Raw genomic sequence first — 12,609 nt, forward strand, 5'->3', positions numbered from 1 at the left:
ATACGATCTGTGGATCGTTTCTCTTAGCCAGTGGAGCTTTAGTTAACGTGAGCTGTGTTTTCTTTTTCTGTTTTTTTTCGTTCTTCAAATCATACAATCTCTTAAAATCAGCGTGAGTTTCCTTTTGTTATTAGCGCGGTAGTTCCTGGCCAAACAGGAACCCCGTGGATTTCCGCTTCCATTTCCGGCCAGATTACGTCATTTTCGAGGGAACGTCATGCTCGACGGCGTTCAATAGAAAATATATAAATAAAAGGCTTTCGGGGGTGAAATTCTTGGAGTGGGTGTTGTGAAACATTTGCCACTCACAAAAGATATACAATTTAACTTTAGTTTTACTGAAAACGTTACCTAGTATTACTTTAAGACATGATGCGTCTGTATTTTAACATGTATGTACTGTATTAGTCCATTCATTTAAAAAAAAAAAAGCGTATTCTGCAGTGCACTGCATAAGTATTCTGTCTATTTGATTGTCAGTGTTTTCGCAGGTATTCACATTACGTTGACTTACATAAGGGGTACAGCATAATGTCCGACTTCAGTACTACAATTTGTATGGGCAACAAACAAACATAGAAAACCTGACTGCTTATCAAAGTTAAGGCTTATCATTTGTAGCCAAATGTATATTCCAGGGGCAGGTGGTAGAGTAGGATTATGTTCACAGTACAGTAGCTGCTAGTTACAGCATCATCGTCACAAGGATAGATACTGTAACATAGCAACTATGTTACCTCGGCTACATTGAAAATAAGGGCTTGCCTCTCAACTGTCCTACCGAGTCTAAATAAAGGTAATGATGATGAACTACTATGAGGCAAGTCCATCTCATTTCATAGTTTCTGGTAGAAAAAAAATAATTTTATATAATCTAAAGTAGCCAATTATTTTTTACCCCTTTTTTCTCCCCAATTTAGTTGTTATGCCAATTGATTCCTCCCCACACACATTTCTGTTGTATCATACAGACTGACCTGCCAGTGAGCAGCCCCCACCGGGAGGACGTAGAGCCTTTGTCCTACTCCTCCCGCCCAACACTCCCCGCTGACAGGTGCCGCCCCCAGACCGTAGGAGTACATGCAATGACCAATATCACCCTCCTCCCCGCCCGGCTTCCCTCCCCCGACCGCGGACCAATTGTGTTTGCGTAGACGCCCGACATAGCCGGTTGCATCACCAGTTTCTGGTAATGTCTGAGGTGTGTACAACGTAAAGTGACGTCTAACTTTTATTAGACATAATAGAAGGAACATTCAAAAAAAAGAGAGAGAGAGAGAAAGAAAAGAGTTCCATTTCTCCCTACCTTGAGCCAAGCCTCAGATATAGACTTTTGGAACCGCACTGCTGACTTGATGCCATCCAACACCAGAGTAACACTGTCCTGACTGCAGCTGGCAGAGGACCTGTTCAACAATTAACCTCATTACAAAACACCACCACAAGAAATTACAGTAATGCATCATGAAATTACAAAATAACAAAACAAGTATTAACAAGTAAGTAATTACAAGTAAGTAAAAGAAAGCCTATTTCCCAAGTGGCTCTCTGGATATACCGTTGGTCTATAACAGGGGTCTTCAACAGGGGGTCCGGGACCCTCAGAGTTACTACAGGGCGTCCGCCAAATCTTTGTGTGATATAAAAAATGTTTTTACCATAACCACTTGAACCCTAATATCCCTTTTCTGAGGAGAACTTTAGCCAAAAATAGCCGATCTACAAGCTCACAACGCCTCGCGCTGCGAGGCGTTGTGAGCTTGTAGATCGGCTATTTTTGGCAAAGAGGTATAGGTGTAGAGGGAAAAAAGAGCAGACCAAGTAAAAAAAAGAAGTTTCATCTGAAACACAATTTTATATAATATAGAGGGGGTCCCTGCTTCATCTCTCTCTCAGCTAGGGGGCCCTTGGCCGGAAAACGTTGAAGACCCCTGGTCTATAATGTGTCAGTGCTGAGTGATGAAATGTGTTGTGGTCTGTGGAATGCTGTGTTGGTGTTTATCTTACGTTGCTGCTGCCTTGCTCTTCATGCGGATCTGTGAGGCGCGTACCACTGGAGGAAGAACACACAGTTCCAGTTCCAACTTCTTACGAAGCTCGTGCACCACCTGCCCCGAGGGGACACACGTTCCTTACAGTTAAAAGACGCATCCACACGGCACTTATTAATTAATTGTATTCTTATTAGTTGAAGTTTCTAATCAGATGATTTCGGTGCAGAATTATGCTATGATTATAACATGAGTTGAAGTTGTGACCTCATATGCGTCAGGGCCAGAGATGGAGTGCAGGATGAACTTGACGACCACAGGGAGGTCCTCCAGCTGTACTGCTGCCAAGGTGGCCATAACAGCTCTACGAACCTGATGTAGGACATACACAACATAAGTTACTCTACCGCCTAGACACGGCCAAAATGTGTGTGTGTGTGTGCGTGCATGCGTACGTGCGTGCGTGCGGGTGTGTGTGACTGTTTGTGTATGTGCTATGTTTTGTCTTTCTTGCTGAGGTTGAATGATATTCTTTTAGACCCACATACGGGTATTTTGCGGCGTGGGCGAATCCGCCATTCTTTCACCGGGTGAAACAACACAGCTTTCATCATTATGGGGCCAGGCTTCCAGCATGGACCCATATTGTTATTCGCATTATTCCATTTCTTCTTCTTCTTCTTCTTCTTCTTCTTCTTCTTCTGCCGTTTTTGCCAGTTCTGGCTGAACCGTGCAGTCGCTTTTTATGAAACTCGGCCATATGGTAGATGGTCATGAAAAACGATCAAAAAATAAATCTCACAATCTTTCGTCAAAAGGTGGCGCTATAACACTCAGTTGAAAATGACAACTTTGAACAGGTACAACTCATGCCCTGTTTCACCTACAGCCATGAAACTTCGATGCACATATGCGTCTCCTCATGCTGAACAACTTTCACACTCTGACTTTTGACCTCTGACCTTTAGATCTCCCACCATTTTGAATTATATGAAAAACAGTTAAAACCTATCTCCTCCTGGGATTTTTGAGTAATCTGCACGAAACGTTTTACACATGAACTTTGGACCTATACCAAAAAACGTTTGCAAAATATCTTCCATAAGTGAAAAAATGAAGCTTTAATGAGCCAATGAATATTGCAGTTTTATGACAATTATTCATCTGCCCCTAACACATACATGCAGACTTACCGTTCTTTGAAACTTTGCAGAAATGTAAAGGGCCATTCCAAATATCACTGAAACCAATCTTACTCCAATTGGTCAAACGGGGGCGCTATAGCAATTTTTTGAAAATTGAAACTTTAAACAGGCAAAAGTCATGCCTCGTTTGGCCGACAGCCATTAGACCTGCTTACACATGTGCCTTGACTAATGAGGAACACATCTATCACGTTGACCAGTAAGCACCGCCCTTAGATTGTCCGCAATCTTGAGCAGTTTGAAAAACACTTAAACCCAGGATTTTTCAGCTATTTGCGTGAAACTGTATGATCTGTGTGATCTCCTTTTTCACAGGTTCTTGTCTGTTGGTGGCTTCTCGCTTAAATGTGTGCCCCACAACCTGAAGGTCACCAGTTCAAGCCTCACTTGGTGCAGACTTCATCCAAGTTGCATTTCACACAACATGACTATCAATGAATACATCTGCAATTGTTAAAGATAACATGAAATACTTAATTGAGTGTTTTTTACATACAGCTGATCTACAATCTCACAACTTTTCAGATAGCAATGAGAGTATGTTTTTTCAATGTATAACATACTTCATTGTGAAAATAGCCAATGTACAATCTGACAACTTTTAATGGTTTGTGAGCTTGTAGATCGGCTACTTTCACTAATTTTGGTTCTGAGGAGATGTACAATTTCTTCATTGGTAAATGGTTTGTGAACGAGTGATCTTAGTGTTAGTGAAACAGGGGCTTGGGTCATGACAGAAGGCAAGAGTTTGTGATCCTCCACAGACAATATCAGCCTGGACAAAGATATAGCACTATAGGTAGTGTTGCAGCTACCTAAGAGTGCTTCATGACCGTAAGGTTGCCGGTTCAAGCCTCACTTGATGCAGACTCATTTAAGTTGAAATGCAAAAAACATGACTCAATCTATTCCGTTTCCATGGCGCTCTCTCTCTCTCTTCAATCTATTCCATTTCCATGTCTTTCTCTTCAATCTATTCCGTTTCCATGTCTTTCTCTCTGTCTCTTCAATCTATGCCATTTGTCTCTCTCTATGTCTCTTCAATCTATTCCGTATCTATCTATCTATCTCTCTCTCTCTCTCTCTCTCTCTCTCTCTCTCTCTCTCTCTCTCTCTCTCTCTCTCTCTCTCTCTCTCTCTCTCTCTCTCTCTCTCTCTCTCTCTCTCTCTCTCTCTCTCTCTCTCTCTCTCTCTCTCTCTCTCTCTCTCTCTCTCTCTCTCTCTCTCTCTCTCTCTCTCTCTCTCTCTCTCTCTCTCTCTCTCTCTCTCTCTCTCTCTCTCTCTCTCTCTCTCTCTCTCTCTCTCTCTGAGGGGTGGCCATAGCTGAGTGGTTAGTGAGCCCGCCTAAGGAGCCAGAGACTCTGGTTGCCCGGGGTACGATTCCAGGCCAGGTCAGCAAATGTGTCGATGAAATGAAATTTGTCCCTGAGCAAGACTCTTAACCCCTAATTGCTCACAGGCACTCATTGGAAACAAGACTGCAAGGACTTTCATGAACTGACCTGTTAAAGGAATTATCATTTCTCTTTCTCTCTCCTGGCCCCATATTATCGCTGCTTGCAGCTATATTTGGTATTGCATTACTGAACATACACATTATTACTGGAATTGCATTACGGAACGTACACATCGTTACAGTTTGTGGGTTTACTTCATCATAACGCAACATATGGTGAAGTATTGTGGTGCAGGTCATTGCAACAAACACAGATGTTGTGAAAAAGGAAAATGGGACCGCAAAATATTCTAAACTTTCCGCGATTCTGCCAATTATCATCATATTCTTAGAGACACACATCCAGGTTTTTGCCGGGCCAAACAAGAGAATCACGTAATGTTGATCCCCTTCCCCTATTCGCTCATACTAGCGCTAGGTATACTCTCAGTTGCTTGTTTTAGAAGAAAATGCACTTAAGACTTCTGGTGATTAGTAGTTTTCCTGCCTACCTACAGCATGGTGCATGTTGAATGCACTTACTGCACTTAAGTCAGTTTGGATAAAAGCGTCTGCTAAATGACCGCAATGTAATACTAGGACATGACGTACGTATGTGTAGGTAGAGGAATGGTATATCTGTTGTGAAAGGGGGGGGGGGGGTGTAAACAGTGATGATATGTAAAAGATTACATTATACTGTATCTGTCATGATCTTAGGGCTGGATGATATGACTTAAAATCAATATCACGGTTATTTCAAACTATCAAACATTTCTGTGCAGATTTGTTGATGTATATTAGACATTTAAAAACATATGTGTCCAAAAGAAAGTGCATCTTGATTATTCAATTGACCTAAATGAGAAAGATTAGGTCGGTTAGAGGTTCTAAATGTTGGTTTGGATGTATTTTCGGTTCATTGCCCAGCACTACATGATCCCATTAATAACACTGTCAAAGGTATGAGCATGTACATCTTACCTCAGCCAGCAATGAGGCACTAAGGTTCAAACTAGAGAGGGCGTCCAGGATGGGGACGGTCAACTGAGTGTTCTCCTGCAGTAAAGCACTATAGAGAACACAGAGAGAGAAAAGAAAATGATTGGGAATTGTTCTCCGTCCGTCAGAACCACATATTGCAGTGGTTCTCAACCTGTGGGCTGGTATTTTTAGGGGGGGGGCCCAGATGACAGTGAAGTGACAATTTAAGGACTTTTAAGACCTTTATAATACCTCAGAAAAAAGAAATAACTGAAGAAAGACCATTACTGACTCAAAAGTAATCAACAAACTATGCAATAAAAACTGGTGAAACATTGGCAAAATTGTCAAATAATATAAGAAAGAGGCAAAAAATAAATGCTGATCTACAAGCTTACAACACCTCGCATTGCGAGGCGTTGTGAGCTTGTAGAACTGCTATTTCACAATAATTATCTGTGGAAGCAAGTCAAACTAAATTGAATGTCTCAACTCCTCCAATCCACCCTTGTCAGGGTGGATTGGAGGTTGAGAACCACTGACATATTGCACTGCACTCTGTACTTATCACTCATCCCGTAACAATGTCTCTATGATGCAGCTGTTCTTATCACCACCACCATCCCCTAACAACCTTATGACACAGCTGCTCTTATCACCACCATCATCCCCGCCCCAACAACCTCATGACACAGCTGTACTTATCACCACCATCCCTTAAAAAGGGATAGTTCACCCCCAAAATGACTTTTCTTTTCTATCGATGACACACCCAATGGAGACTTCAATTCAAGGAGGTTTTTGGTTTTCGTCGCATTCCTAAGCCAATAATTTGAAGACCGGCCGCTCCGGAAAGATGCTTAGTTAATGACCAGCGGAAAGATGCTTAATGTCTCCGGTAGGAGACTCAAAGTTGACACTTTGAGTCTCCTACCAAAGACATTAGCATCTTTCCGCCGGTCATCATGTTATTGGCTTAGGAATGCGACAAGAAACAAAAAAAATCTCCATGAATTCAAGGCTCCATGGGGTGTGTAATTGATAGAAAATAAGTCATTATTTGGGTGAACTATCCCTTTAACAACCTTAATGTCGCTATGATTCAGCTGTACTTATCACCACCATCCCCTAACAACCTTAATGCCACAATGATGCAGCTGTAATAATCATGTGTTCCAGACAGTGGTACTTTACTTGAGCTCCTTGGCGATGTCATTGTGCTGGGAGTCCTCCAGAATCTCAGGTAGGCTGGTGATGATGTCACGCTGGCTCTCCACCGGCGCCACCGACACCAGCTGCATGAGCTTAGAGGACAGTTCCTACAAATAACAGATCGCAGAGAGCAAAATTATATAAAAGGCAGTTTAGTGATAACATCATGGGCGGAATAGGGCGTGCGATATGGAATGGATGAACAAGGTATTCAAATCAAATACGGTACACATTGTGTATTATACAGCATGAGATAAATAATGGCTGAAATCAGTAAAAAACTAAATGACCTTGGGACAGAGAAGGTGAATGTAAAGTTTTGCTAAAACCAACTAGTCAGAAATGATTACCTTGCTGTCCTTTACTCTGTCTAGCCATTTAAACTGGTTGATTATGACACGTGGAATATTAAGTCCATCTTCTGCACTGTGGGGGATAGAACAAGATGACAGCATATAATAAGATATAAGATTATCTAGTACACTACACGCAGTATAAAGTATTATAATATAGAAAGCACATGTGTTACACTGTTACATTTCACATGCAGTAAAACTGTGGTCATACATAATACTGACCTATTAAACATGAATTCAGGGAGTTTCTCGAACAAGACATTGATGATTAAAGTCTACAAGGAAGAATAAGGATAGATTAGGAATCTGTGTTGCAGTTGAAATGTCTCTCTTCTAGTTTACACACAGTACACATTGTCATGCATATCAAACAGCAGAGAACATCATCATGTTGATATCCTTTATAAGCCAACTAATGCAAACGTCTTGCAGAGTCTCTGCCAACCATTCACATTGTACCTGTAGCATTTCAATCCCCAACAGCATACGTAGCAGACTCTCTTGGAAAGAACTGACAGAACTAAAACACAGGAGAAAAGTTGAATGGTAATATCATTTAATGAGATATTTTAAAATGTCGTCCATTGACATTAGTTGAGTTGTGTTGCATAAATATAAGTCATTATTCTAGGAGCCTTCTGCCTGTTAGATTTGTGCATTGTGTAATAAAAGAAGAAAAGAAGCCATAGTGCTGAATCGTGTCTGTGTCGTGTGTTTTCAATGGATCTAATATGGTTTAAATGGAGTTTGAAGTTAGAATGGGTTTATATAGGAAGGGGGCGTATCTGATAAAAATGAATATCAATTTTAAATGTAATTGAAATAAATTGAGTGCCTATTGAAGGACATAACATGAGTGCTGGCATCATTTTAATCTTATTGAACTTTTGGAGCCGTGCACCCGGCAAGTTTTGTTGTACCATTCCTCTTTGACTGAAGTTGCTTTCTGGTTTGTATTGTTTAATAATACCTAGTGTCGCCATCAGGCAACCGAGGAACACAAGGAAGGAGGCAGTTCCTAAACTTCTCGGGATCCTCAATATAGGACTCCATTGCAGTGATGAACTCCTGGATAATCTGTAATAATAATAGTAATAACTTAGTAAATAGTAGGCCTGTCAAAAAAAATCGATTCATGAATAAATCGCGATTCTTAATGCGACGATTTTAAAAATCGATTTAAAATATTAAAATCTTAAGTTAGTACCTTTTTCACTGGCAATTTGTCTGAAATCAATGTCAGAAAGACTGCCTGACATGATCTGGCTGCATTGAAGTGTATGATTCAACTTTTCATAGTTTATATTATATTAAAATGTTCTAGTATAATTAAAGCAAAGTGATTTGGGGTAGAAAATCGCAATAAATCGCAGAATCGAATATCAATTAATCGCAGAATCGCAATTTTAATCGAATCGGCACCCTAGAAAATCGCAATAAATCGTAGAATCTAATCGAATATCAATTAATCGCAGAATCGCAATTTTAATCGAATCGGCACCCTAGGAATCGATTTTGAATCGAATCGTGAGGTAAGTGAATCGTGACACCCCGTATAGTAACTTCAAGGCAGAGTTCTCCCTTAAAACTCCACAACTGTGGAGGATCAGTGTTCATACTCACACCAGGGTACCTCTGACTTTTAAGTAGTTGTTGCTGTATCCGTTTTTGGAACACTACTTGGTCAACAGCTGGTGGTGGAAAAGAATGCAAGGTGCCAATCAATAAGTTGCATAATTCTATGAGAACATTTTGATCACTTATCCCGTTGTGTTTCTCAACTTGAGCTGGTTGGATGCTGCTTACCGATCTCGTTGGATGCACCCCCTTGTCTCAAGTTAACGCCGGCCTCTCGCAGAAAGACACCAAACACAGAGTCATTGGTTTCTTCTTGAACCGCAGCAGCCTTGGACTGACGACTACTGGCACGACTCTTCTTTGATTCTGGAGGAGCGGTAATAGGAAGCAGAACATGACAAAGAGGCCAGTGCAGCTGACACCAGATATACAGTATGTATAAATGTTGTATAAACGTACTACTGGACGTGTCATGCGTTGCAGCACTTTCGCCTTTATCCACAGTCGAGGATCGCTTCTTGCGCATCATCTGGGGGGAGAGATTTAACATAAGACCTGTCAGAAAAACATGCTGGTGGTGGTACCCCGGTGTTAAGCGATCTATCCAAAATCCTGTTTAGAGGTATATCTTAATCCAAAGGTCTTCAATTGGGGGTCCGGGACCCCTAGGGGATCCTCAGAGTTACTGCAGGGGGTCTCCAAATCTTTGTGTGAAAGGAACTTTTTTCTTTTATTTACATTGACCAGTTCAACCCTAGCATCCCTATATTCTGAGGGGAACATTAGCTGAAAATAGCAGATCTACAAGCTCTACAAGCAACATGTCGCAGCGCAACGTGTTGTGAGCTTGTAGATCAGCTATTTTCGGCAAAGAGGTTTGGTGTATAGGGGAAAAGAGCAGACCAAGTATATAATAAAGGTACCTAAGGTCAAGTACTGAGAGTTTTACATTTCTGAAAATACACTGATGACAGTGCTGTCAAACAAGTCTATGAAGCTCTCTATGAAATCTATGAAAAAGTTTAATCTACAACACAATTGTATACAGTATGTAGTGGGGGTCCCTGTTTCTTCTCTCTCTCAGCTAAGGGGTCCTCTGCCTGAAAAACATTGAAGACCCCTGTCCTAATCCAAAAGCCTTGGACTATGGTGGTACTGTACCTGACAGAAAGTAGCTCATAACGTGTCTACAGAGGACTTTTATGAAACAAAACGTTTGCAGATACAAAGAGGATAAGTCAAGCTTTCCATACAGTTGCACTGTTGGTGAGTTTAACGTTGTTTAATACAATCAGATATAGCATATAGGACTTTTCTGTTAGGATGTATGGGCTGTCAAGGGTTGGTATTGCAACTCTAGATTCAAGATATTAAAATAGAATCTAAGAGTTGCTTGTGGCTAGGTGGTACCTAGGCATGGTTCACAGACAGTCATAGAATAGCTGTGATATTATTTCATGTATTAAGGGCTAACAATCATTGTAAACCATACCTCTGTACACATTTCAAACTGTTAATAAAGTATTGAATCAAAAAGGTGGTACCCAATCGTGTTAGTGGCAAGCTTCTTTTTTTTGATTATGCTAACTTTGATTACGGATCTGTAATAATCTCATAATTCCCCCGCATAAACTAGATGTCACACTACGTCCAGGTTAGATGTTTATTAAAAGAATGTCAAAGTGTAACTTACTGTTAACAGGTTAAAACAGACGCTACGATAGAGAACAGCAGGAACAGCAGTTCAACACTGAATCACAACAACACAACTTCCAGTTCCCGCGCCGGCCGTGACGTCATCGCCCCTCCTCTCAGGCAGGGACCCAGGCAGTGTCAACAAACAGTGTGCTGTACACTGTCAGATGAAAAAGTACTCGAATGTTTTACCTAAGTAAAAGTATCAATACTGCAATGTAGAACTACTCTGTCACAAGTAAAAGTTCTGTATTCACAATTTACTTGAGTAAGTACAAAAGAACTGGCATCAAAATGTACTTTAAGTACCAAAAGTAGAAAGTACTCATTATGCAGAATGTTCCATTTCACAAGTTTTCAAATGTATAAAAAAAACTTTTGAAAATAGCAGATCTACAAGCTCACAAAGCAATGTATTGTGAGCTTGTAGATCGCTATTTTCAAATGACCGAAATGAATAGGGCTGAAGTGGTTAGTGTGTTTTGTTGTAATAATCAAAATCTACAAAGTAACTAAAGTTTTCAAATAATTGTAGTGGAGTAAAAGTACAATATTTTCCTCTGAGATGTAGTGGAGTAGAAGTAAAAGTATTGACATTTTGAAATAGTCAAGTAAAGTACAGTACATATAGATATACTCCAGTAAGGTACCTCAGAATTGTACTTAAGTACAGTAATTGAGTACATACTTGTCTTTAGTTACTTTCCACCACTGGAATTACATTATAATAACTGAAATCAAAGTGTCCATACCATATCTATAGACCGTCGACAAACCATTGTAAATAATATAATGCTGTTTTCACAGTGTTAAATAACAACTAAAAGATATTTAACGGAAAGCAATATTGCTCTGACTTGAATTCACAGTTGTTGATGGTCCCTTGAAGTCCACGCTGCCTGCCTGGGGCTGGAGCGTTTCTTTTGAGACACGTGTTGTCTTTTCTCGCGGGGTTTACCCACGTAGCCAATGGGAGACCGTTCACGTCGGGACCATAGAGGTATGGTCGGGACACGCCGGGGCCCTAAACGCAGCACACCATTACACAAGCGTTGGACCCAGGGTTGCCATGTCTGCTTATTATAAGCGATTGATTGATTGATTGATTGATTGATTGATTGATTGATTGATTGATTGATTGACTGACTGACTGACTGACTGACTGACTGACTGACTGACTGACTGATTGATTGATTGAACTTTGGGCTTGTTTGTCCAGTAAAGTTGCTTCTCCGCGCAGGTAACAGGATAGTTGGGCACTAGGCAGCCACAGGGACATCTGGGCACCACCGTGATGTAAAATTGGCTATTTTGTCTATTGGCTATATTGGCTATTTTGTCCAATAAAAGATTTGGAAAATGTTTTTAAGTAAAGTAGAATTATTATTTTTTTAAGAAAAGTAAAGTAAAGTATACATGATTAGAACATGCTTAAACATTCGGCAATCAATTCTACAATTGCTACAAAACCTGTTTATCCAGTCGATTTGCATAAACAATAAGTTGAAGGATAAGTTGTCTGATAATAATGTACCTTGCATGTTCACATCATGTATACTTTACATTACCATTTTTCAAATATGAAATCTTTTAACATTTTGGACAAAATAGCCAATTTTACATCGAGGTGCCCAGATGTCCCTACAGTGCCCACCTATCCTGTATCCATAGTTTGTGCTAGAGACCCCATACCAGATGTGTGTTGTTAAAATGTTTAAATAAACAAATTCCAAATATTGGAATATATTCACTCAAAATAACAGATCTACAAGCTCACAATGCGTTGCATATCTTGTTGTAGATCGGCTATTCTAAAATAGAAGCACTGCAGATGCGTTTGAAGGAATAATTCACCCAAAAATGACTTATTTTCTATCAATTACACACCCCATGAAGCCTTGAATTCATGGAGATTTTTTATAATTTGATGATTGGTGGAGTCTGGGTCTGGTCATCAAATTATTGGCTCAGGAATGCGACAAAAACAATGACAAAAATCTCCATGAATTCAAGGCTGTAATTGATAGAAAATAAGTCATTTTTTAGGGTGAACTACTCCTTTAATAGTCACCTCTTTAAGCTTGTTTGCATAGACCTGGTTGCTTATTTATTTTGCAAAATCTGGCAACGCTGGTTGCACCGCCCACTTTGAC

General features: G+C 40.3%; 1 protein-coding gene across 1 annotated transcript in view; it reads right to left on the bottom strand.

Moving 5' to 3' along the window:
- Positions 1 to 10,496, bottom strand: part of fancd2 (FA complementation group D2) — a 41,560-nt gene extending 31,064 nt beyond the window's left edge. Inside the window, exons 1-13 of the mRNA XM_084063438.1 lie at positions 10,455 to 10,496; positions 9,221 to 9,316; positions 8,990 to 9,127; positions 8,807 to 8,874; positions 8,154 to 8,260; positions 7,643 to 7,703; positions 7,406 to 7,458; positions 7,178 to 7,253; positions 6,810 to 6,934; positions 5,616 to 5,703; positions 2,259 to 2,363; positions 2,008 to 2,108; positions 1,307 to 1,406 (exon numbers count right to left, since the gene is read on the bottom strand). Of these exons, the coding sequence (XP_083919564.1) occupies positions 1,307 to 1,406; positions 2,008 to 2,108; positions 2,259 to 2,363; positions 5,616 to 5,703; positions 6,810 to 6,934; positions 7,178 to 7,253; positions 7,406 to 7,458; positions 7,643 to 7,703; positions 8,154 to 8,260; positions 8,807 to 8,874; positions 8,990 to 9,127; positions 9,221 to 9,311 (1,113 nt within the window). The 5' untranslated portion in view covers positions 9,312 to 9,316; positions 10,455 to 10,496. The remainder of the gene's footprint in view (positions 1 to 1,306; positions 1,407 to 2,007; positions 2,109 to 2,258; positions 2,364 to 5,615; positions 5,704 to 6,809; positions 6,935 to 7,177; positions 7,254 to 7,405; positions 7,459 to 7,642; positions 7,704 to 8,153; positions 8,261 to 8,806; positions 8,875 to 8,989; positions 9,128 to 9,220; positions 9,317 to 10,454) is intronic.
- Between the last annotated feature and the right edge of the window lie 2,113 nt (positions 10,497 to 12,609).

Source organism: Gymnoscopelus microlampas (assembly GCF_963454915.1).
Source record: "Gymnoscopelus microlampas genome assembly, chromosome: 7".
Lineage (NCBI taxonomy): Eukaryota > Metazoa > Chordata > Actinopteri > Myctophiformes > Myctophidae > Gymnoscopelus > Gymnoscopelus microlampas.